This window comes from Electrona antarctica (assembly GCF_951216825.1).
Source record: "Electrona antarctica genome assembly, chromosome: 3".
Classification (NCBI taxonomy): Eukaryota; Metazoa; Chordata; class Actinopteri; order Myctophiformes; family Myctophidae; genus Electrona; species Electrona antarctica.
Genome location: NC_136808.1, coordinates 14,863,798 through 14,891,593, shown reverse-complemented (window position 1 = coordinate 14,891,593; position 27,796 = coordinate 14,863,798). Strand labels below are relative to the sequence as shown.

Below are 27,796 nucleotides of genomic sequence, written 5' to 3'. Positions count from 1 at the left end.
TGGTCTGACGTAATGTCAGTGACCATAGTAACCATGCTCATTTCTTTGGGCCCCACGTACAGGTACACGGGTACACGTACAGGTACACGTACAGGTACACGGGTACAGACAAAGCTGGTTGTTGGAGTGGTTTGCACCACTCAAAAATGTACAAAAAAAAGAAATGGCAATCAATGAGCTTGTATATCTGCTATTTTTGAATAGCCAATGCAAAAAAAGAAAAGATAAGACAAAGATGCTTTCCCGATCTTAGTGTTATTATTATTTGTAATATTAATCTAAATATGTAAATTAACTAATTAAGCTTTCAGCTAATTCTAGTGGAGTAAAACGTACAATACTTGTCTCTGAGATGTAGTGGAGTAGAAGTATTAAGTATAGAAAAATGGTCATACTCAAGTACAGTGCTTGAGTAAATGTATTGAGTTGTTTTCCAACACTGGCCTCCAGGCATAGAGAGTACCATATGTTGTGTGTTAGAGACCAGAAGCTGCTTGTGTCGTGTCCAGACATCCAGACGGTTCACTTGTGGACAGAGCAGTGGACCCTGCAGGGTACAAAATGATATTGGAGCAGAGGAATATGATTTTTTTTTTTCTGTGGTTTTGAGTGTGTTTTTCTTTCATATCTCAGTAACTTGGAAAGAAAAAGCAAGATATTTTTGTTTTTGTGCTGGCTTCTACTCAAGTTTTGTTAACCACATTAAGGGCCGATTCATACTCCTATTTTACCGCTGTTTCGGCGCTGTAGTGCCGAAATGATTTCGGCTCGTCAGAGATTTTCAGTAGCACCGAAGAGCCGACTTTAGGACGGTACCCGTCCCCCCGAACCTCAAATTAATCTACAAATGAATCTACAGAGCCGAACCGACTTTTATTTGGCTCTAAAATAGGAGTACGGCCCTAAGCCTGACATGGATAGATCCCATCTTGAAATGTGAAGATAAAAATCAAATGATTGTTAAAAAAATGCTTTTTATTAGTAGTAAGTAGTTGAAAATAAAGGGTGTACAAGCTTACAACGCGTTTCAATAGGTTATGTTGTGAGCCTGTAGATCGACTATTTCCAAAGGATAGCGGAGAACTCGCCAGTTTACCAAGTCGCCGCGGCGAAAATTCTTCATCAATGTCTTCATCGTTATGCTAACATGCTGTCTTCATCAGTGTATTTCTAAAGTGATCAAATTATTTTGTGCAATTAAATGGTCAGCTAGATGATTATAAAAAGTTGAGTATGTGAATACCAATGATAAGTAGGCCTACCATTTCAGGATATTGTTTACTAATTAATTACATTGTTTCGGTACTTTGGTGTTTAAACTTTTAGCATTCCTACTTTCTCTAGTGTTAACTCTAAACAACTATCCTCTCTCTCTCTCAATTCAATGCAATTTAAATGAAGGTGAAGTAAAACTAAAATGCACTAAATCGTGGCGAGTTGGTAAACTGCTTCTCCGTATACCTTTCCAAATAGAAGTATAAACTAGGGCTTAAGCGGTTAATTGTTCTGATTATTTTGTTGTTTTAATTCGCTCTTCATTAATCAACATTTCAGTCCCACTTTCAAATGGAATTTCCTTTAGAAAATACAATGGCGTCACGTCTGCTAAACGTGCTTTATTGATGGAAGGACAGGGCAGCTTGTTGAGTTATGATGTGGTGTACACTATAGAAAGTGTAAGTGTCTAGCAGAGGATATCCTGCTGATTGTATTCTGATGGTGTTATTATTGCCAAACGTAACGTAAGTCAGTTCATAAGAAAACATTGACCCATTTACCTACTTGCCTGTAGGAATAATCAGGTCTGCCATATCTTAATGGCTTTTCACTTCCTGCACTAAAGTGCTGGTGACTCGTTAACTTCTTGCCTGTGCCCGCTGCAAGCTTCCATGGAAAGTTTCACAACTTGAAACTATAGAGCAGGGGTGGGCAACTTTGACGATGGAGAGGGCCACTATATTTCCACACAATCCCTAGGGCCAGATATTACTGTCGTAGCAAAAATAGCCGATCTACAAGCTCAAAACGCGTCGCGCTGCGACGCGTTTTGAGCTTGTAGATCGGCTATTTTTGCTATATTCGAATTGAAATCTTGAATTATTTTTTTCTATTTTTGAATTGGAATCCTGAATCCTGAATTTCAAATACCTTTAATTATATGTGTGTTGAACATTGAGCTACTAATTTAGACTGAAGTAATTAAAGCGGGTCATGTTTGCATGTTGGATTGTAACAGCTGAAACCAATATTATATCAGTATTCTGACATTAACCTGAGGGCCACATTAAGTGAAGGTGGGGGCCGCATGTGGCCCCCGGGCCGCCAGTTGCCCACCCATGCTATAGAGGGTATGCGCGTGACATGTTATACGGGAACACCTACTGAGTGTCAAGAAACTACTTTCTCAGTTTCTGGTCTCGATAGCCCATTCATCCAAACAGAACAAGTCCTATCTGATTGCATTAAACAATGTTAAACTCACGTTGCCACTTGATTTGCCACTCACTTTATGCATGTGCATATATGCCTGCTATTGCTGTGTTCACACTCACAGTATGGCTGGGTAATTTACTGAAGAGATATCAAAACCGATCAAACCCAATTACCGACTGATAAAATGTAGGATAAAAATGCATCACAACACAATAATAATAATAACTAGAAAAAGTGCCCTTCTGGGCACAGGTCTCCACCAGGAGGATAGGACTGTGTGAGATGTTTAGGAGTAATATAAACATGTTTGCCTTTGATGGCAATTGGATGATTTGAGGCATTTTGTTCCAAAAATGTGTTTAGCAAAAATCAACCTGTTGGTGGCGCTATAACAGGCCAATGTGAAAAGGGTGGGATATATTCCTCAGCCCAGTAAGAAAATGTGTGAAAGATTTCACGTAAATTGCATGCTGCGTTCATGATTTGAGGCTTTTGTTCAAAACGGGGCAATCTTGCAAACTGTGAAAGCCAATTATAGCCAATTATGATGGAATATGAAATATCGGACAGATCCGACTTGAGCACATGACCATAGAGATACTGTGTAACGATTTGTGAGATTTTTGGACAGAATCTGGAGGAGTAATATCAAAAAATGTGTTTTACAAAAGTCGGCCTCCTGGTGGCGCTATAAAAGGCAGATGCGGAAAATGCAGGTCAAAGGTTTGTCCTTGGCCTGTAGGGAGTGTGCATGCAACGTTTCACGCAGATCGGTGCAGTTTTAGGTAAAACATGTGAAAAGCTGCCTCATGGTGGCGCTATAACAGGCCGTTCTGGAAAATGCGGGGCAGAGGTTCATCGTTGGCATCCAGGGAGTGTGTGTGCAAAGTTTGGCATCGACCGGGTTAACGGTGCCGGAGATTAGCTGTACACAGACGGACGGAAGGAAGGACGGACACACGGACGGACGGACACACACACGGACGGAGTGCAAAACATACTCTCTCCCCATGCCTTCGGCCTGGTGGAGACAATAACTTTATTTGTATAGCACCTTTCATGACATGAAATGCTTTACAGAGCAATGAAGAGAGAAAAAAAGAAAAGCAAGGCATAAACATTAAAAAACAAGAGCAGTAATGCAATACAGTGAGGACATGAATAACAAAATAAATTAAAAAATAAATAAATAAATAATATATATAAAAAATAAAAAAAGCACAACACATGAGCTTGTCACAGAATCTACAAAACTGCCAACACAAAACTAATGCTGCGTTCATGCGAGCAGCAACAAAAGCTACAAATCAACCATGCGTAGTCAACACGGCAAAATACTTGTGCCCTGTATTGCCTGTACGTGAGCCTGTATTGTGATGCTTTGTGAGCTTGCAGATCTGCTATACATGTTGTGAGCTTGTAGGTTTGCTATTCTTTACTGCATGCTAGTCAAGACACACTTTCACTTGTGCTGCTGACTCATGGCTTGGCCTTGGTGTCTGGTGATGGCTTAGTGATGTCACTGATTTCACACTGAGAAGGAATTTACTACGAGCAACACATGGTGCTGTCACATGATGCTGCTGTCACCACTGCTGCAGCCAGAAGCTTCACACTTTATTTTTAACACAACAACCCTGAATCACTCTGCTCTCCTGGTGCCCAGAGCAGCCTGCTGGGATGTTGAAACCGGCCTGGTCTGTGTGTCCCCTTCCCTGCGTAGTAGTCTCTCAAGCCAACTATTCTACAAGCTACATAGAGTCTGTAACTTGGCGCCCTGAATGGATGGAAGTACATAAACAAAATTTAAAACATATTTTTGAATTTCCATTTCTGCTGTGCTAGAGTTGTACAAGGACTGTAAAGACAAATTGCTAGGGGGGAGGTGGGACATCTGCTGTAGTGTCTTTGCATTTTCAGCGCTTCCGCTTTTTTGAAAAATGTGTGAGTCAACAGTCTTTCTGGAGAGACCACATTCCCAGGTGACATAGGAGACAGGACTGCATATATGTACTGTAAGACACTGAATGAATGCCTCCCCTTTTTGTACATTTTATGGGGAATCCAATATGTTGAAATCATGTACTGTGACCTGTCCCTAGCTTGTAAGGAAGACTGGAAGCTGACTCACATTTAACCCCTTCCTGCTCTGGTTTCCCAGAGGAGATTTCTTTTTTGGCATGTTTTTTGGGCGGGAAAGCCATGACGGAATTTCTTGACATTTGGCAAAAAACTTGGACTCAGTTGTACTGATTAGAAGTTGGTGGCCAAAGGTCAAGGTCACTGTGACCTCACATGAATTCCTTCAAAGTTTCAATTCACTACATGTACTACTATATGAGCATGGACAGACGCAGACGTGAATGGCAACTGGTTGGCATATAGTTCTGTGGTGCAGTATTTCTGTTTACAGCAATACTTGACTGAAAAATCCTTTCTATATACGTTCAACCATTTATCATGGTTCAATTGAACCAACACACTGGCCGTTGGTATTATTCAGATCATATTACACTCTGAGGCAGATCATATTACACACTCAGAGGCTGATCACATCACACTGCTTCAGTCTCTGTGGGCGTTTGTAATTGATATCAGTGTGAACGAAGGGTTTAGTTTGCTGCCTTGGTGTTGCATGTGTAGTGTGTACGTTACCTTGCTTTAAAAAAAAAAAAGTTTCATGCTCCAGATCACTGTTGCTTATTCCCCGGGCCCCACTGTCCAATCAGATGAATTATGAATTGAAAGGCAAACAAGGAGATTGATCTATGAGACTCTACCCCAGATCAATCTCCTTGAGTTGTCTGTCTCTAGATTCTAGAGACGGACAACTCCTGTGTGATCGGGCAGGATTGACAGACAGGCTGTCTGTGTGATGATTTGCAGACAGTTGCACACTGAAGAGAAATTGGAGAATGGCAGTTCCAGAAAAAAAAGGCAGAGCGCACAGCCTGCGTTTTTCAGCCTGCGAACGGTGTCCTCAGTGGGTAGTTTCTGTCATGTCACTCACATACGGTTGGCAACAACACAACAGCTCCATGCATTGTTCTGGAGAAAGGTGCCGACCCCCATCGGCACCCAGCTGTAGTGTCTTTACACGTCACACACATACTAAATACACTGTATTTACACTGTCACACACATACTGGGTTCCAGAAAAAAAAGGCAGAGCGCACAGCCTGTGTTTTTCAGCCTGCGAACGGTGTCCTCAGTGGGTAGTTTCTGTCATGTCACTCACATACGGTTGGCAACAACACAACAGCTCCATGCATTGTTCTGGAGAAAGGTGCCGACCCCCATCGGCACCCAGCTGTAGTGTCTTTACACGTCACACACATACTAAATACACTGTATTTACACTGTCACACACATACTGGGCTCCATTTTCGTCACCGCTAAACCCCTTATCCCTAAACTTCTTTGCCTTTTCTTTACTATTTTGAAAAACATTTTTGAATAGTTCAACTAGCCAATCTACATTGACATGTTGTGAGCTTGTAGACTGGCCATTTTAACTATTCAAAAATGTTTTGCAAAATAGTAAAACAAGGCAAAGAAGTTTAGGGATAAGGGGTTTAGCGGTGACGAAAATGGAGCCCACTGTCTTCACACTGTCACACACATACTGTCTTCACACTGTCACACACATACTGTCTTTACACTGTCACACACATACTGTCTTCACACTGTCACACACATACTGTCTTCACACTGTCACACACATACTGTCTTTACACTGTCACACACATACTGTCTTTACACTGTCACACACACACATGTCTTTACACTGTCACACACATACTGTCTTCACACTGTCACACACATACTGTCTTTACACTGTCACACACACACATGTCTTTACACTGTCACACACATACTGTCTTCACACTGTAACACACATACTGTCTTTACACTGTAACACACATACTGTCTTTACACTGTCACACACATACTGTCTTCACACTGTAACACACATACTGTCTTTACACTGTAACACACATACTGTCTTTACACTGTCACACACATACTGTCTTTACACTGTCACACACATACTGTCTTTACACTGTCACACACATACTGTCTTTACACTGTCACACACATACTGTATTTACACTGTCACACACATACTGTATTTACACTGTCACACACATACTGTATTTACACTGTCACACACATACTGTATTTACACTGTCACACACATACTGTCTTTACACTGTCACACACATACTGTCTTTACACTGTCACACACATACTGTATTTACACTGTCACACACATACTGTATTTACACTGTCACACACATACTGTATTTACACTGTCACACACATACTGTATTTACACTGTCACACACATACTGTATTTACACTGTCACACACATACTGTCCTCACACTGTCACACACATACTGTATTTACACTGTCACACACATACTGTCTTTACACTGTAACACACATACTGTCTTTACACTGTCACACACATACTGTCTTTACACTGTAACACACATACTGTCTTTACACTGTAACACACATACTGTCTTTACACTGTCACACACATACTGTCTTTACACTGTCACACACATACTGTCTTTACACTGTAACACACATACTGTCTTTACACTGTAACACACATACTGTCTTTACACTGTCACACACATACTGTATTTACACTGTCACACACATACTGTCCTCACACTGTCACACACATACTGTATTTACACTGTCACACACATACTGTCTTTACACTGTAACACACATACTGTCTTTACACTGTCACACACATACTGTCTTTACACTGTAACACACATACTGTCTTTACACTGTCACACACATACTGTCTTTACACTGTCACACACATACTGTCTTTACACTGTCACACACATACTGTCTTTACACTGTCACACACATACTAAATACACTGTATTTACACTGTCACACACATACTAAATACACTGTATTTACACTGTCACACACATACTAAATACACTGTATTTACACTGTCACACACATACTAAATACACTCTCTTTATACTGTCACACACATACTAAATACACTGTATTTACGCTGTCACACACATACTAAATACACTGTATTTACACTGTCACACACATACTAAATACACTGTCTTTATACTGTCACACACATACTAAATACACTGTATTTACGCTGTCACACACATACTAAATACACTGTATTTACGCTGTGACACACATACTAAATACACTGTATTTACGCTGTCACACACATACTAAATACACTGTATTTACACTGTCACACGCATACTAAATACACTGTCTTTATACTGTCACACACATACTAAATACACTGTCTTTATACTGTCACACACATACTAAATACACTGTCTTTATACTGTCACACACATACTAAATACACTGTCTTTATACTGTCACACACATACTAAATACACTGTCTTTATACTGTCACACACATACTAAATACACTGTCTTTATACTGTCACACACATACTAAATACACTGTCTTTATACTGTCACACACATACTAAATACACTGTCTTTATACTGTCACACACATACTAAATACACTGTCTTTATACTGTCACACACATACTAAATACACTGTCTTTATACTGTCACACACATACTAAATACACTGTCTTTATACTGTCACACACATACTAAATACACTGTCTTTATACTGTCACACACATACTAAATACACTGTCTTTATACTGTCACACACATACTAAATACACTGTATTTACACTGTCACACACATACTAAAGTACATTGAAAACCTATTTACATCACTGAAATACACTGTATTACACTGTCACACACATACTGTCTTCACACTGTTACACACATACTAAATAGCACACATACACTGTCACACACATACTAAATACACTGTATTTACACTTTCACACACATACTAAATAGCACACATACACTGTCACACACATACTAAATACACTGTATTTACACTTTCACACACATACTAAATAGCACACATACACTGTCACACACATACTAAATACACTGTATATACACTGTCACACACATACTAAATACACTGTATTTACACTGTCACACACATACTAAATACACTGTATTTACACTGTCACACACATACTAAATGCACTGTATTTACACTGTCACACACATACTAAATAGCACACATACACTGTCGCACACAGCATACTAAATGCACTTGTCTTTTTTACACAGACACAAATACTGACATGTCAGTCACAGCTATGCTGCTAGACGAGGACAGTTATTTGTCACCATGTTAAACAAATATACCTTTCTGTTTAAACCTTTGTTTATTGTTGGGAGCAGCTGCTCTGCATCATCAACTATTTCTATTTTCTTGGGGGGGAAATATCAAATGCCAAACAGCTACCAATTTCTTTTTTTGTTTTGTAAAGTTTGTGTTCGATATTGCATAATGTATGTCCATTTTGATTGCAGTCTCAATTAAACATAATAGCTTAGTTCTCCTGTGCTTTGATTGGCTCATCATGAAGCAAAGGATTGGATGACCGCCCTCATGTCCACCTCTAGTGACATAACTCCTCTCAGCAGGCCTGGCCCAGTGGCCCATTATCTCTTGAAGTGCCTCAGTCCAAGCCAAAGACTAAACAACAGATGAGTCATTTTATAAGATGATATACCAGCCAGCCAGCCAATATACAAACACAAAGCCAATGTACTGTATCTACAATATATGGAGTAGGGCGGCTGCAACTGAAAAACTAGATTATTTTCGTAGCTATTTTTTAATTTCGTCACAAAACATATTCTAATAGATGTTTTTATAATTGACTTATGTATTAGTCTGATTAACCATTTAAATGGTAAATGGTGCATTTATATAGCGCCTTTATCCAAGGCGCTTTACATAGATGTGCATTATTACATTCACCCATTCATACACCGATGCAAGGAAGCCATGCAAGGTACCAACCAGCACATCGGGAGCAATTTGGGGTTCAGTGTCTTGCCCAAGGACACTTCGACATGTAGACAGGAGGAGCCGGGATTCGAACCGCTGACCCATGGATCATTGGACGACCTGCTCTACCTCCTGAGCCACAGCCGCCATATTTGATACTTTGTGTCCCTGGGAGACACATTTCTAAAATGTTTGGAAGTCCACTGAGTTAGCCAGCTGGTCAGCATTCTGGCCAGGACCCTCGCCGCTGAACTTGCTGTGACCCAATCTCAAGTGTGGTCACGCCCCTCCCTCGTCAACGTGGGTCAACATATAAATAGAAAAGGGGAGGTTAAGAGACTAATGAAGCTGTGTCCTCACTGTCCTGCAGCAATATGGCACCAGAGTGACCTTCCATCCATACAAGGAGCTGCAGACCCTGTGTGAGATGAGCAGATGGGTTCTGGGATAGCGGGCACGCGTGGAGGGCCATCTGTACAGTAACACTCCGGTCCACTGTCTGGGATGTTATGATCGTGTTAACACCCGGGATTCGAACCTGGGTCTCCCGCGCTAGCCTAAAGAGGAATCTCCCTTGGAGATGTTAGGGTTTTTGTCTTTGGACTTTTGGTCACTCACTGTGAGTCACTCACCCCTGTTTGACCCGGGGAAAGAACCTACCAGAAAAACAATAAGAAACTTATAAAGCAATGGAATTATGAGTTCTAGCACTAGTTCTCTAAGTCGGGTTCAGGGACAAACGGGGTTCATTGAGAGGGTTCCTAATTGACCCTTACAGATCTGTGCAAATTGAACCGACTGGACCCTTATGGGTCCGTTCGGTGACTGTGGCTCAGGAGGTAGAGCAGGTCGTCCAATGATCCATGGGTCGGCGGTTCGAATCCCGGCTCCTCCTGTCTACATGTCGAAGTGTCCTTGGGCAAGACACTGAACACCAAATTGCTCCCGATGTGCTGGTTTGTACCTTGCATGGCTTCCGCTGCAATCGGTGTATGAATGTGTGTGTGAATGGGTGAATGTAAATGTAATGCACAATCTATGTAAAGCGCCTTGGATAAAGGCGCTATATAAATGCACCATTTACCATTTATTTGTACACACTCAGAGTTATGGGGTCCTGTAAATTAAAACTTTTGAAAACCACTGAGCTGTAGTGATTGTAACTGACTTGCCCTCCTCCGTGCTCCTTTCTCACATTAAACAGAACTCAGTCTGATTCCGTGTAAAGACAATAAACATTCACAGTAACCCGTCATTCTGTGGTCTGGATTCCCCAGATACCTGCTGGGTGTTTCCCAACCTGTTGCAGTTTTTTTATTCTCTCCACATTTGCACACATTTTCATTACCGAGTGTTCCACCCAACTTCCTCTGGCTTGGCAACACAAAGACCTTTTTCAAAGATGCGAGACGTGGGAATATGCCTTTGTTAAACACACGTGTAACTTATGTATGAATTGCTTAAAACCGATATTTTGAAACACTTGAGCATTCTGGCATTGAAGCCAGGTTTTCTGTTTTGACCCATTCATTCTTATGAAGATAATAGCCCCTGGACAGCATATTAGAGACAAACCGAATCGGCGTTATTGTCTTTGGCAGAGTAAGTAGCTGTGGTGGCCCATAGGTCTGGAGGCTATCTCCTGTTTCTGTAGCGTGAGGCAGCTGGATGTGAAAGTACATGCCCCGGCCATGATGTACAAGTACACCCCCTGGACACAACACTAGTAGTCTAGTACAGTACAGTATGTCACAGGGACTTGCCCCCAATCTAACCCTCAATGCTGAGTACAGTATGTCACAGGGACTTGCCCCCAATCTAACCCTCAATGCTGAGTGCCAAGCAGGAAGGCGTTGGGTACCATTATAGTCTTTGGTATGACTCAGCTGTGTATTGAACTCTGACCTCCCAGTCTCAGGGTAGACACTCTAACCACAAGGCCACTGAGCCGGTGTCTTTGACAAGAGTATGGAAGTGGTAAATGGATTTAGATCTGTAGGCTGTAGGGCTGGGCAATGTGAACATAACATTTTTAACCAAATACCTCGATTATTATCTTTAAAAAAAGATATATAATCAAAGAATAGTGAACATATCTAACGAGATGCAATGTGAGCTTATAGATTGGCTATTTCCATTTTCCGCTATTATTCATTAATTTGTTTTACAGTTTTAAAATTTGTCTTAAGTGCCATTGTGCCAATATCATCATGGTAATTTGTTACCCAAAGCCCCATACAATATGTATATCTAGTCTCATGGCACAACACAGATTATATTATTATAATATAATACCTAGCCATACACGGCAGACAGCTCTCTGTATGATTTGATTGAATAGTGTATTTACTGATAGGAGCTATAGAGCAGGCAGCCGCAGAATATATGATTACATTTTGACAGTGTGAATCATGAGACATCTAATTGGTACTTGAACCCCAGCTTTGTTTAGAATAGGATGCCTATTCCCGGGGGGAGACATTAGGAAAAAGATAGTAGATCTTGCGACGAGTTGTGAACTTGTAGATCTGCTATTTTCGGCAAATAGCTTTGGTGTGCAAGGGAAAAAAAGCAGTCCAAAACAATTGCAACTCACGTCAGGACTATAGGGTTTAAGTGGTTATAATGCCAATTTACAACACTACCCCCCCCCCCCCCCCCCCCAAAAAAAAATAGATGTCTAGTGCACTACAGCCCCCCAGAGACGTTCTGTAGCTCGTTAAATGTTAAAAGAATAACTATGCAGTTATATAAGCATCTACCCTGGGAAGGAGATGCAGACGGTGGTGGCGTGACACACGTGCACAAGCACACACACACGCACACGCACACGTGCGCACGCACACACAGTGTTGTCATGCTGAAAGTTCCAGTCTGCGTAGGCAGAGGAAGAAGCACAGTTACTGCATCATGGAGAGAGTCCATATGTGTCTCTGTTTCGGGGTGCAACAGTTAATCCATCCAATCGAGTTAATCATATAGTTTCAAAACATACACAAAAAATGATCCAAAATAGTGAAACTAGCGATGCGGTGCGTTGTGAGCTGGTAGATTTTCGACGACGACGGGCAGATGTTGCGCCACAAACTTAACATGCAGGCGCTGCGAGGCGCACCGTTGCTCGGATCACTGGTCAGGGGTCTGCCATCAGAATAGACAAATCCATGGAGCAGTGCCCTGTAGGCCAGGTGTAGCTAATGAAGGCAGAGCTGTAAAGCTGCGTGCGCTTAATGGTACACCTCCAGTTATGGCTGCGACCAGGGCACGCGGCGCCATACCAGGGACCACATGCGCACCATTGCTAGTGGAATGGGTGCTGCTGGTGCATCGCTGCTCAGCAGCAGTGTTTAACACTTCAAATGTCCATACTTCAGTGACCACTATACTCTTATCAGCTCAACATGATAGGACTAGGTTTGACGGTCCTTTGGCGGACTGAAAATCTAGTAGTATAAAATAACGCTTGTGGTTAATGGAGTTGACAATCATACAGAGAATTGGGGTCCCATATTTAGGCAATTGTATCGAATGTGGCCGAATGCATATCAAACTTGGGGTCCTTGAAATAAAATAGGTTTGAGAACCACTGTCTTATGCCGGCTCCCACTGGTTCCTAATAAAAACAAGGCTTTCTGTGGTGTGGAAAAGCCTGATGATGAGAGGTTAGTGTGACCCGCTGATCCGTAGAGGAGAAGACAGAGACTGTAAATGAGAGTGCTGATGTCGCCGTTACCATGGAGACCAAGCTGAATGACAGTGTGACAGGACACTGAGGACAGCCAGGGAGGCCAGATGACCCTCCCTAGTAGGGAGTCCGTACTCATTGCACCAGAGTCTATCTGTCTGACTGTCTGCCCCTCTGTCTGTCTATCTGTCTGACTGTCTGCCCCTCTGTCTGTCTGACTGTCTATCTGTCTAGAATAGATACATGCAGGGACAAGCAGTTGTGGAAGTACTCTCTTTTTTAAGTAAAAGTTCTGTATTCAGAAAAGTATTAACATCAACACTAAGCAGAATATCTTCTTCAAAATGTGGCATATTTTTCAAAAATTGCAGATTGCATGCAAGCTTGAATAAAAACGTGAGTGACCAACGTCTTAATGTGTTTTGTACGTTTTTATAATAAGAATTAAATCTGTGTAAAGAAACGGATAACTAATGTTTTCAAACAAGTAAAACATACAATATATGCGTGCCTTGTAGATATAGTGGAGTAGAAGTAAAGCTACTTTGTTATACTTTCCACCACTGGGGACAAGCATCCAGCCTCCACGCTAGTTGTGTGTGTGCGTGCGTGCGTGCGTGCGTGCGTGCGCGCGTGCATACCCGTCTATCAGTCTGTCACACTGTCTGCAAGCTACCCAGACGACTGCCATCCTGCCACCCACATAGTCCAACCATGCTGCCCAGTTAGCAAGACATTCAATATGAATACCATCTAGAGCCACACTGCTATTCACTCAGACTTGCAGACGGGATGTGATTAAACCAACAATGTGTGTGTAGGTGTGGACATAGCCATACATTCATACTTAGTTGGCTAGCATTCTATGTCCATTTTGAAACTGTCTCTCTCACACACACACACACACACGCACGCACGCACGCACGCACGCGTGTGTGTGCGCGCGCGCGCTTTAGCGCAGCGCTCAAATCCTGTTCTTTAGAGAAGATGACAACAGGATAATCAAGCAAGGTTTTTACATTACCCATCCACTCAAGTAGGTCAGGCCTCGCCAATAACTGTGCATGCCTTTACTTCTTTGCAGTGGTGTACAGTAAGGAGCCACCTGAAGTAAATGATGTACCTCATTACTGTGCACCACGGTGTGTTTGAAGTGGTGTACCTGTTCTCTGATGTGTTCCAGAGCTGCTGTACGCAGATGATCCTGCTTTAGACTACGTTGAGACGTTTATGATAGTTGGAAGACCTATAGAGAAAATGTCTGGCGCACACAGTCAGAACAGGTGCTCCTTAGCTATATTCTCTCTCTCTCTTTTTTCACTAAGAACTTGAAGCATTTAAATATAAAAAATAACATCTCTGAACTCAGGTCAGCATATCATTTATACATCACATCACATTGTGAGCTTGCAGTTCGGCTATTTTCACTGCTTAATTTATGAAGAGAAAACATGAAAAGTTGAAGTATGGAGATACAAGGTTTTTGCACAACAGCAACGATATTGATGGCACCTTCGCTGCAGACTCGCATTAAAGCCAATAAAATCAAGGCAGCAGCTGCGTTCGCTGTGCGTCCTCAGATAAATTACAGAGTCGTCTTTGAGTCAGCCTCTCTTTCATTTTGCTTCCCCACGTCGCCGCAAAATGGAATCCAAACTCCCATGTCATATCTCTCTCTCCCCCCCTCTCTCTCTATCTCTCTCTGTACGCTGATGACAGCTTAATTAAATGCAGGAGTACAACATGAAAATGGCTTTTATCTCGCAGAGAGCAAATTAGATGTGTTCTCCGGCCATAACCCTGCGTGGTTTTACCCTATGATACCGTATGATGTGTGAGTTCGTTGAGTCTGCTCGTTGATGGTCTGAGTGGTCACTGGTCATATTTGTTGTTTGTTTCCATGGCAGAGTGGTGACAGGGTGAACATCAATATTGTTTTTGTAATGTTTGGCATTTGGACCAGTATTTTGGCAGTAAGAAGCTTAAGAGATGTCTGATGTTGGATTGATCTATGTTCTTTAGATAAGTACTATGTTGTTTCATCAGATAGTATAGGTTTGATGTCTATGCCAGTGCATTTCAAACATTTTGAGGCTAAGGCACTGGGCAAGTGAAAATGTCAAGGCACCCCACACCACCGCATAGTCTAGGCAGGGGTTCGAATCCACCGTGGTGAATCTGGTTTGGCAGATCATCTATACAAATCCAATTTGCTTTGCTTGGGGGAGGGAAGCAGTGATATGTGTCACTGCACATACTCCTACGGGCTGGGACGGAGCCTGTTAGCCGGGAATGTTGAAGTAGTAGTAGGATGGAGGCACTACGTCCTCCCAGTGGGAGCTCCTCACTGGCAGGTGAGCCCGTATAGGTACATTAGCAGTGGCAAACCCACATTTCTAGAGCTGTTCCCGACTCAGGAGTCAAATCGGAGTCAGGAGTTCAACAAATTAACTGCTCCTGACGGACGGTTCCGCCAGTTGGAATCCAACCGGCAACTGCTTCTGGCGTAACGTTCCATCTGATAAGCTTTACTATTGAACCAGATCGCTGATTTCTTTTTTTTTTGCTTGGCCTTTCCTCCTTTAGTGATCCTAGACTGGATTGCGCAACCGCGCTGCCGTTCACATCCCTTTATACAGGCTGACTAAAAGAGCTGAAACTCGAAATCTACGGAGCTCTCCATGGTTTGGATAAAACGCGCGATTTTTGGAGGTCTTTGCTGATTATCTGGTGACGGGAACATTGGTGCTTTCTAGAGCAAGGATGGCTTCATTTTAGCTCGCTAGCATTGACGCTATTTATTTAGCATCTAAGATCGCCGCCCAAACAGGATGTGAATCCAGTGTGTGTCACACTACAAACGGCTCGGCAGTCTGCGTTTGGCTCTGCGTCCACCAGGTGGCAGTAGATGGGTTACTTACGACTCATCAACAATTTGTTTCTAAACAGAAAATAGGTCTTTGTGACCTTATTGGAGGCTACGATTGCAAGTGTTTCAGAAACTTTCAGTGCTGATTTAGAACACATTAAATAGTGAAGTGCAACAGAACCACATGAATAATAATTTTAACATCTAAAAGCAATTCATTCGTTTACTACATGACGGCAGACTGCTTATTTTAATTGACAACAATCTGCTTTGTTGCAGATCCAGTAGTCTCTAGACAAAATAATTAATGATGAGAAAAGGCAGAGATTTTCCTGATAATTGCACAGTCAACTTTTTATCAGAGCTCCAGCTGTGTGGGGACGTCTCTCTTCACCACCGCGCTACTTTAGCCAGCATGAGATAATTAACACCACTCGCCTAATTCTGCGGAGGTCCAACAAGTTCAACACACTTCCAAACAGTGTAGATTGTTTAACAGGAGCATGGTTTTCACATCATAAATATAAACTTTAGCCACAAGTTCATAACGGCGGGCCTCCTGTTATGATTAGTCAACTGGTCTACTTAATTACATTTTACTTAGAATCTAGAAGAGAAAACCAAGGTTATCATTATGATGCCTTGAATGAATGATAACCCACCTTTTGAAGAATCAAATCGCAATTAGAGATGGGATTTATGGCTCTTTGAAGGGAGCTGGATCTCTGGGATCCGTTCCTTTCAAAGAGTCGTTCAAAAGACTGGCTCTTTTGAACGACGTTCCCGATGGGTGGGGGGGTGCTTCTATGTCATATTTTACATAGCATTTACATTTTGCATGTTTTAACAATAATAAAATCTATTTCATTTATACCATGTGTAGTACCTCAACATACCCCTATTTGAGAAACACTACAGCAAAGAACTTTGGCATCGATGTGTCTTTCAAACATTATTCTTGGATCAAACCCTGGCTAATCATTCTTTTCTCCTCTGCACAGGTGTCTCCAATGATGGCCGGGGTTCAGTGACGGTCCATTGGTGGAAGATCACCCTGCCCTCGTCTTAAAAGCACTGTAACAGCCTGTAAGGACTGTAGGGGGAGAACACCCCCCTTCCCCACAGGAGGACAGGAGCCAGAAGATAAACACGTGTGTATTGAAAAAGAGCTTCATGAATTCCACGGAGTCCTGAGCGGAACAGTGTGTGCGTGTTCGTGTATGTCCGTGTGACGGCTTCCCACCGCCATGTGGACGTCTGCTACAGCTGTCCGTTGCTCTCTGGGCGCTGTGCTGCTATTGGCCAGCTGCCTCCTCCAATCACTGACGGCCAGTGAGGATGATGTCACGCCTCGTATCAGCTTCCCTTACAGTAAGTCAGACGATGTGGTGTCGATGTGGTGTCGTGTTGGGGCAGGTCTAGAGTTTGAATGGACAGGTATCAGTCAAGAGAGACATTGAGGAAGGATGGATGGGTAAGGATCAACATATGGAATCAGAACAGGTTCTGACATATATCCATATATGGAGATCTAAGGGTTTGAGGTCAGATGTAGAGTTGCTGGCCAATATTGATGACATCAGGGATCTCCATATATGGGCTTAATTGCGATAGCAGGTCACATTTACTATGACATCAGGGATCTACATCACTGATGTCACGAGACCTGGGCACCATATATGGGGGCTTTCAGTGATACACTGAAAAACGTACGATTTCAGAGTAAATGCGACGTGCAGTCGTAATTAACTGCACAGGTAGTACACTCAAAGTTAAATAACTTAGAGTTAAATAACAGGCCAATGTGAAAATGGTGGGGTATATTCCTCAGCCTAGTAGGAAAGTCTGTGAAAGATTTCACGTAAATTGCACGCTGTGTTCATGATTTGAGGCTTAGTGTTCAAAACGAGCCAATCCTGCCAACTTTGAAAGCCAATGTTAGCCAATTAGGATGGAATATGAAATATCGGACAGATCCGGCTTGAACACATGACTATAGAGATAGTGTGTTATGATTTGCGGGATTTTTGGACAGAATCTGGAGGAGTAATATAAAAAAAATTGACATTGCCGGAGATTAGCTGTACACGGACGGACAGGGACGGACGAATGGACACACACACACGGACGGACGGACGGACGGACGGACGGACGGACGGACTGAGTGCAAAACATACTCTCTCCCCATGCCTTCGGCCCGGTGGAGACACAAAATAATTATCAAATGGGGGTCCGTGACTCGTGGCCTAATGCATATTAAAGGGGATCCTTGAAATGAAATATTCTGAGAAACAGACTTTTTACATTTTGGTGTAAACATTGTTAACTCTAAACATTGTTTACACCAAAATGGTGGATCAAGCGGTGTTCCAGTTGATCCAGTGTAGCTATTTAGTTTATTTAGCCACAAGCTCTTAAGTTAATAGGCTACTATTATTGGTTGAATATTTATGAAAACCCACAGACGCACTTACTGTAACCACTTTTACTTTCACCTTTGAAATGTTTCCAGATTGCAGATCTACTGCGTACATGCACAGAAGCACAGTGCGGCCACTATTCATCAATAAGTTGGGATGAATACATGCAATTTTAACGTTGTACCCTAGGGACTTTTAATGACAGCTTAATATTCTCGATGCTATGTTGTGGTGGCAGCTGCCAAGCTGTCTAATGAAAGAATTTACAGTGTTTAAAAGTGTTTACAGTGTTCTGCCCTGAGGCTGTTGCATAGAAAAACATGGAGTGATATGAGTTTGGCACAACATCTTAACCACTTAGAGCCCATACATTGTTGAGCAGAGTCCTTTTAGACTAGAGCTCTATACTAGTGTATTGTCTGTCTTTGCTGAAAATAATGGATGGACAAGCTCACAACACAACGCATCACCAGCTTGTTGTCCATCTACTATTTGTACTAAGTGTTTTCCACAGAATATGGATGCTGGGGTTTAAGTGGTTGAGGCGGCGCACACACACACACCGCACTTTTATTCTACCTATCAGGGTGGATTCTGCCAATGAATTTCAATGGGAATGGGGCAGTTTGAATTCCATTGGTAGAATAAAACTGCAGTGTGACCGTGCCCTTTAAAACACTTTGGGGTCATTTTAACATCTACCTGTGGTTTTTGTGTAAAAAAATAAAGTTGCTTTATTCAATATTTAGATTTTATCCACATTTTAACCATCACACTTTTATATATAAACCCATTGAACCTCAAACTCCATGTAAACCACGTTAGATTGATTTGATTTTGAAGACAAGCCCCTTGAGATGCAGCATCTAATTTTCGAGGGGGGCCACATCATGACTGATATTTATTTTATTTGTATTGTTCTTTTTGAAAAAGAAACAAAAAAACAAAAAGTAATCAAGTTTAAAGTTAAATGGGCTTATTTAGGAGCACTCAATGCAGACTTATACCTGTGTTGTGGTGCATGTACACCAAATGTCCAAAACATGTCTTTCTTTCACACCCTGAAACCCACAGTAGAGTTGTTGCTGCCTTTTACCACTGAATAACATAATGCTTGCAATGGTTTGTCAAATAACTTTACCCGCTAATTCACTGCCATGGCTGCCAGGGATATAGACCTTTTTACACCTAATGTTGGCACACACACACACGCACGCGCACGCACGCGCGCACACACAGACACACAGCCAGACTACTCTATAACCTTGGGTTAGGCATTATGACTAATTTAGAAACAAGACACTGGTCTTCCTCTACTTGTTTACGATCAACAGGCTAACATCTTTCACTGATGCATTGTGGGAGTTTGATAAACAAGGAGGCAGCTGTTGAGATGTGGCTTTGCAGAGAAACCTGATTTATAGTCAGACTATGTCAACAAAGACATAACCATGGTTTTAGCATACCATGTTGCAATTATTATTATATTATTATTTATTTGGACAGCTTTGTACCATGAAATCATTATGCAAATGTCATCATTTAGGCCAGCACTTTTCCAGGCGCCAGTTCTCCGTGTTGGGAAATGAGTGCACACTAATTACTAAAACAAATTCATAACTCTTTTGTGTAGTTATATATAATTCACACGTTTTTGTTTAATTGTTTATTGTAATAATGATAATGTGTGTTTGTCACACCTGGACTTGTGTCACGGCACACAAGTTTTCCTCCACACATTATCCTTTGAGAACCACTGATTTAGACGACTTGTGTCCATTCCGTAGTACCTGTTTTTGTCTGTTTTACAGTAGGTGAGTGTATTGTATACACAGTGTTTAGTAACTGCAATACTGCATGTATTGTATGTATTTACAGTAGGTGAGCTTGGTATAATCACTACATGTCTGAACTTGGCATTTCTTGCTCAGATTAAAGTGAGTGAAGGATTGTTTTCCTCAGCTTTCAGCCAACACAACACATGGAGTCCATGCATCATGCTCATATCACTTATACCACTGTACACTGTATACCAATCTACACTAATAGCTGGCCAACAAGGGCTTATGTGGGCGGCCAATAAGAGTATGTGGGGGCCAATAAGGGCTTGTGTGGGGGGCAAATAAGGGCTTGTGTGGGTGGCCAATAAGGGCTTATTTGGGGGCCAATAAGGGCTTGTGTGGGGGGCAAATAAGGGCTTGTGTGGGAGGCCAATAAGGGCTTATGTCGGGGGCCAATAAGTGCCATTGGCCCTTCAAGTCGAACATTTGACAAGTAATGATAATTCCACTATCATAATTAATTATACTTTTAATGTGCTGGCTGCCATCAGTCAGTTTTATTTTCAGACTATTGCTTATTTTATTGTCCAATGACCTGAAATGGCACAAGGGACGGACCCCACAAAAAGACCACCCCCAAAAATCGGTGCGCACTACGCGCGCCCACACATGTGCCCTTTTCTGGGGTTTGAGCCCCTGCCCCCTCAGTGCTCTCTGCACGGCCCTGATGGGGTCCTGGGAAAACGTCTAATCTCTCTTTTGAGTCACAGGCTAATACGTTTGGGAACCACTGGTCTATATTCTACAGTAGAGGTTCTCAACCTGGGCGTTGCGGTCCCCAGGGGATTTGTATTGTTATATCTAACAACAGTTTCCAATTTAATGCCAGGCGACAGACACACAAACATGCAAAGTGTGGGGACCTCGAGACCCCTGGAAAACTACATGTCGGTTTATATAGTCAACAAGAACATGAGGGGGGTGGGGACCCCTGAAAATATGCATGTCGGTTTGTATAGTCCACAGAAACATGAGGTGGGCGGGGACCCATTTTTAGTGTGAGAGAGAGGTCCCTTCTTTCTCCATGACCTTTTTCCTGGAAAGACATCTTTCTCTCTCTCTCTCTCTCTCTTCCCCTCTCTCCTCTCCCTAATGAGCAAGTTAATCTACCATGTGTAATGAGTGGAGCTTTTGTGGTCGTTGCAGTGAGGCAGGGCTCTTCACTTCACGTCTGTTTTTCATTATGGCTCTTACTATACGGGCGAGAGAGAAACGGCCCCAAAAGATCATGGTATACGATACAGTGCACGAGGCAGTAGGCAACGTGCACATTGTTCTGTTCTGTCCTACCGTAGATCAGCTCACATCCCAGTCTAGAACGTTTAACATAGAAGTCAGGCTTCCCATATCAGAACCAACACTGACTGCATCAAATGTCTCTCAAAAAATCCTATATCTCAACAAATTAGAATATTTTACGAGACCACTAAAAAAATGTTTTTTTAAACGAAAAATGTCAACCATCTGAAAAGTATATTAATGTATGCAGTCAATACTTGGTCTGGGCTACTTTTGAATAAAGTATTTCGTCAATGTGGCGTGGCATGGAGGTGATCAGCCTTTGTCACTGTTGAGGTGTTATGGAAGCCCAGGTTTGCTTTGATAATTTGTTGACATCGCGCTTATCAGTCAATGCTTGAGGAGTACGCTCAGGCTCTGCATCAGTCTCTTGAGCAGGCCTCCGACTGTGTTGGTCTTTATCTCAATGAGACAAAAACTGAATACGTAAATATATGCAAATCCAACAATAACCACGTTATCAAAACACTTAACTTCTTCCCTAAAGGACTTTCAAACTAGGAAGGGTATGTCCTGGTCAGCTTGCAATGACATGCATAAGATCTGGTCATCCCGGCTTAGTAAGGGGTTCAAAGTAAAATATTTAGGACGACCGTCGAGCCGATTCTACTCTATGCCTCTGAGACATGGACACTTTCAAAGAAATTAGAGAAACGGCTGGATGGCACTTATGAGAGCGCAAAATCTCTCTTGAAAGTGTCACCCATCAACTTCTCTAATATACGGCAACCTTCCCTGTGTTTCTTCACTAGTCCGATCCAGAAGAACACAGTTTTCTGACCACTGCTACAGAGCTGATCATGAGGTTATATCTTCGCTTCTTCTCTGGAAACCAGCCTCAAAGTAGCCTGGGGTCCACCTATGCTTTCTATGGCATATGCAGAATCTAGACGCAGCTGCACGACATGAGACTAATTTATTAGAGCGACAGAGAGAGGAGTGTGTGTGTGTGTGTGTGTGTGTGTGTACGGGTGTGCGTCAATTTAACAAAGGTGCAGACAATCAGAAATCAGGAGAGAGTGATCGACGTTTGCGCTACTCTATGCCGAATTGAAGTGGACTCGGCCCCAGACTTTTTTTTTTCTCCCTGGAAATAAAAACGTCTGGGTTTCCGAGGCTAGCCTCAAAGCAGGCCAGAGGTAGAAAACTTTTGTTCCCTGATGTCATCGCTAGGGACACATGCATCAGTAAACAGGAACTGCGGATGGCAATGAAGGACCGGGAAGTCTGGCGTGGCATTGTGAAATCCATGATCTCGACCGCGGTCGAAAAATTATGATATAAATAACCTTTTATTCGATCAAATAAGTTCCTCTTTGCAGGTTTAAAGCGGCATTATGTAGGTTTTTGTAGTGAATAAAATGGTTGTATATCTCTCCCTGCTCTTCTATTGAGACCTTTAGATCCGGTTAGACATGACCTTTGAGTTTGACACAAATTCCATTTCTCCTCAAAGTGAGCAGGCATCAGTCAGATATAGTCAGGTAAACATTTCAGCATTTTGTGCAGGAGACCCTGGGTTCAACAGAAAATGTACGTAGTGCAACCGTAAGGCTGTAATGAATTTAAAGCTTCTTCAGATATACACAGCTAGTAAAAATACCAAAGGAAGGGTATGGCCTGCAATGATTTGCCAAACAATAACATGGAATTGAAATGCTATGTAGTGTGACACCTCATCATACAGTATCTGTGGTAAGTTTAAAACCAGGTCAACAGGACGGAATGTTTTCAATCTCACTGCATTCACACTAATAAATCAAACACTCCTTGGAGCGAGACCAGCAAACCGAGCGTGCAGAGCGTGGCCAGTGACACACACACACACACACACACACACACACACACACACACACACACACACACACACACACACACACACACACTCTTTCAGGAGACATTGTGCACTTTCTTTCATGCATGCTAATCCACTGACCTTGGCACTATGTAGATTGTAGAGCAGAAAGGTGTGTGTGTGTGTGATGATTGTAGAGCAGAAAGGTGTGTGTGTGTGTGATGAATTTTTGTGAGGACAATTTATTGTCCTGGTCCTCACAATATAAATGTGTGTTTCATGGTTGAAACTGATTATTATTGTTATTATTTTGAGGTTGGGGTCAAATTATGAGTTATTTGAGTTATCAGGCATTTGAGTTATGCCCGATTTACTACTTAAGTTGCACGCTGGTGTCTCACACCGAAATAGCTGATCTACAAGTTCACAACAAGCATTTTGAACTTGTGTGTGTGCGGCAGTTCAAATGCTGGTGAGGTTTTAGCCCCAGTGTATGCTCCGGTACCCACCTACAGACAGGCAAGCACAAGCCTGCAGCTCCTGAAAGAAAAGAAAAAACAAACCCATCTCTGCTGGTTCTTCCAGCTGAGGTGGCACAAGTCACAAGTGCCTCAATATAGCAGCGTAACCGCAGCAACAATGGCACATAATTGCTGCGCCTAAGCACCGTGCGTCTCAGACAAATGGCTTCATCGCCTCCTCCGCGCTTCAGGGAAGGTATATGAAGGTATATGAAGGTATATGAAGGTATATGAAGGTATATGAACACACAGAGAAGGCCTCGCTTCAGGGAACGTATATGAAGGTATATGAACACATAGAGAAAGCCTCGCTTCAGGGAACATGCAGTATAGTATGCACAGACACGGACTGCAGGCGTTGCAGATTTAGATAAATGTAATGCCTGATTAGATGAGAATGGGACTCATTGGGGAGAGTTGATGGTAGCTGAAGACTGCCATGAAGGAATGCGAGTTAACCCATTCAGGCCTGACGTCGAAATTAAAAAAAAAAAGTTTTCTAAATCATGACAATTTTCGGAAAGATTTGAGGCACATTTTAACGATTTTTCAAAAATAGCAGACCTACAAGTTCATAGCGCGCCACTCGGTGGTGCGCTATGAGCTTGTAGATCTGCTATTTTTCAATAGCTATAACAATGTTTAAAACACCAAAAGGGGTTCCCGCCCCAAAATGGGTTAATGGTTAATGTGGTTAAACGCTAACGTGACATGGATGCGTTCCAGGTCTCAATGGATTAATAATAAATAATTAGACCTATTTCATCCCGCGGCGGGAATTCACTTTTCATCGTCACCCAGCTGAGTGCTTCTGAAGTGGGAGAGGGGGTGGGGGTGGGGCTGGAGGGGTAGTAGATAGGGGTTGAGTTTCAAACTCAATTTGAGTGTCTTGCTCAGGGACTCCTTGCCATGGCCGGGAGTCCAACCTTGGACCTTCTCTTTCCCAGGCGGCCTCTCTACCCAGTAGTACCCATTCAGATACAGTATGATGACCACCTAAGTTCAGGGAATAGCCAAAAATGGATCATTGCAAATCGAGCCTGTAGATCCATTTTCACATTGGCTATTTTCGGCATGGGACAATAATTGTACAATATAATAAGTATTTGAGTTAATCGCATGATTCGCATTGCGTAATCATGATCGTCAATGTTTTAATGTTAATACATTTTCAAACATTTTCAAAAACGTGGAAATAGAGCTATTCTTAAACGGTATTTGACTATAATAAAATGATTAAATATGACCTATTTTGAGAGAGTACATTTTAAGTATTGCTATCGGTCATCGTCAGTCGTTTCTTTGTACATTTACGTTTTTCATATCTGCTCTGTGCAACTTTTATTCACAAAGCCTAAGAGACAAACAAATGCAATTTATATGTTCCAATATTCAATGGAAAAACACGATGAAATCATTTTTCGCAATTATTTGTATGACAATGAATTGTCGAGTAAAAGCCCTATGTGTGATACAGGTTGTGTGATGAAAATGTTCGTTGACTGCCTTTTTTCTAAATAAAAACAAAATAAAAACTAAGCTATGATGACTAAGACTAAATATATTGACAATTTCGTCAACAAATAAAAACTAGACTAAAATGTTAGGGAGGGACTAGTGGAGAAGAGATCCAGTAGAGCTATAAAAGACAAGTCATTTTATGTTGGGTTGCACTCGGCCGTGCTGAAAATAGAAGATCTACAAACTCATGGCTCACCGTGACACGTTGTGAGCTTGTAGATATTTCAAGACCTGCCAACATACATTGTAGTCGCTCTCATGACATTTAGTCGACTAAAACTAGACTAGACTAAAATATGACTAAAACAAAATAAAATTCTTTCCAAAAGACTGACTAAACAGTGTCGGAACTAGGAACCCTGGCAGAGCCAGCAGCCAGACCTGTGTCATTATCATGCTCCAGTCCTTATTTATCCTCCTCACGCTTTGTGCTGACTTGAGTTCACAGTAAAGCACCTGTCTAGAGGCACACACACACACACACACACACACACACACACACACACACACACACACGGGTGAAAGAACAGTGTTTGTATGCTTTGTAGACTTTGAATCGAATCCAATGTGAGAGCATACAGAGAGCAGTGAGGCTCTGCCTCTGCACATGCACTGAAGATGTGCAAATTGTGCACGCACATACACATACACAGTGACAGTACATACATTACACATACATTGTACTGTACTATGCCTATACTATAATTTGTTTTTATGACTTGCACTTTCTACCGTTTGTCTTTGCCATTTAGATCCCTGGCAAAAAATAGCAGACCTACAAGCTCATGCCGCGTCGCCCCTAAACCTCAGCCCCTAAACCTAACTGCTAAATGTGTAATGCTAACCCTATCACCAACCTGAATCTTTTCCTAATTGTAAACACATAAAACACCATAAAGCAACAATTTATCTCCTCAGTGTCTATTTCTCAAATTCTACTATAATTGTGTGGACATTTTTGGTCCTCACAAGTATAGTAACGCGCACGCAAGCGTGCGCACAAACAGAGTAAATGATGGTAAGGCAGATGGATGCATTGCCAGGTGGTTCAGCATGACTCCAGCCATCAGAAAATCCCTGTGCAAGCCCTGTGTAAGAGGAGTGGATTTAGACATGGTTGTGTGGACAAACACACACACACACACACACACACACACACACACACACACACACACACACACACACACACACACACACACACACACACACACACATCTTAGGTTAAGTCCACCTGGCAGCACCATGTGATCCAGCCAGTCCTGGCGTGATGTGTGGTTGAGTGATCTAGATATCCAACTGAATAAAATAAACACTTGGAAATACTGGAATTCCCTTAGTCGTCGTAATTCGGCTACTGTACCACCAATGTCAACAAATCGACAATAGTCTTTTCTTGTAGAATAATTTTTAAAAAGAATAAGCTATATTCCAGTTTCTTTCCACCGTCATAGTTTTTTTTATGATTTGTACTTTATTAAATTTCTTTTGTATATGAAACTGACATAGACATAGACAAAACACAACAAAATAAATGCATAACAAAACAAACGCATAACAAAACAAAACAAAATAACAGAGATGCACAGAAATATCCCGCAGTCCACCCCAGCTCCAATTCCAGACATATTCCTTCAGTGTATTTTTCTAAAGTTGCAGCCCGTTCAGAGTTTCCACCGTCGTAGTTAATTTTTCAAAAAATATACATTTGAAAAAAAAATATCAAAAGTGTAATGTTTGGAGGGTGACCGACGGACAGACAGAAGCACTCTAGTTCAGTGCACTGAACGGGTGGGCGGGCGCCGCCAACCCAAGTGCATGCTGGGATGTCACTGTAAGAGCTGATAATTACAGACCAGCACAGCACGGCTGTCTCTGCTCATAGTGCCATGGGTCGCTCTGAGTGTCTGCCGTGCACACACACACACACACACACACACACACACACACACACACACACACACACACTATTCAAAACATGAGGTAAGTACATCAAATACAGTACAATGAAGGCTTTTAGGAGACACTCAGAGAGTGTGTGTGTGTGTGTGTGTGTGTGTGTGTGTGTGTCAGTCAAAAACAGGATTTACGTACGGTTATACAGTATGTAGTCAAATATTCATGTTGGGGTTAGGATTAGGCATCTATAGGGTTTAGGCCGGGGTAAGGTGAAAATTCGATTTGTGGTGCAAATGAAGCAGCTGTTGCATTGGAGCACTCGGTGTGCGAGCCTTTTCTTATTCTGTAAGGTGAAAAATGGCACACACACAAATGGTACAAATTGCTTTTGAAAACCCCAAGGGGATATACTGTAAAATACAAACGTGTGTGTGTGTGTGTGTGTGTGTGTCTGTGTCAGGTTGTGCTTGTGTGTACATGTGTCATCATTAACTCCTCTCTGCTGCATAATCCCAACACAGCAAACACTGACATATAGACTGTCAATCATCATCGCTTCTTATCTGCAAGGTGCAGCTGTCAC

General features: G+C 42.1%; 1 protein-coding gene across 2 annotated transcripts in view; it reads left to right on the top strand.

Moving 5' to 3' along the window:
- LOC306920764 (semaphorin-4B-like) overlaps positions 1 to 27,796 on the top strand; it is an 86,420-nt gene that overhangs the window by 13,600 nt on the left and 45,024 nt on the right. For both annotated transcript variants that reach the window (XM_079497630.1, XM_079497631.1), the window contains exon 2: positions 16,922 to 17,291. In XM_079497630.1, coding sequence (XP_079353756.1) covers positions 17,168 to 17,291 — 124 coding nt within the window. In that variant the 5' untranslated portion in view covers positions 16,922 to 17,167. The remainder of the gene's footprint in view (positions 1 to 16,921; positions 17,292 to 27,796) is intronic.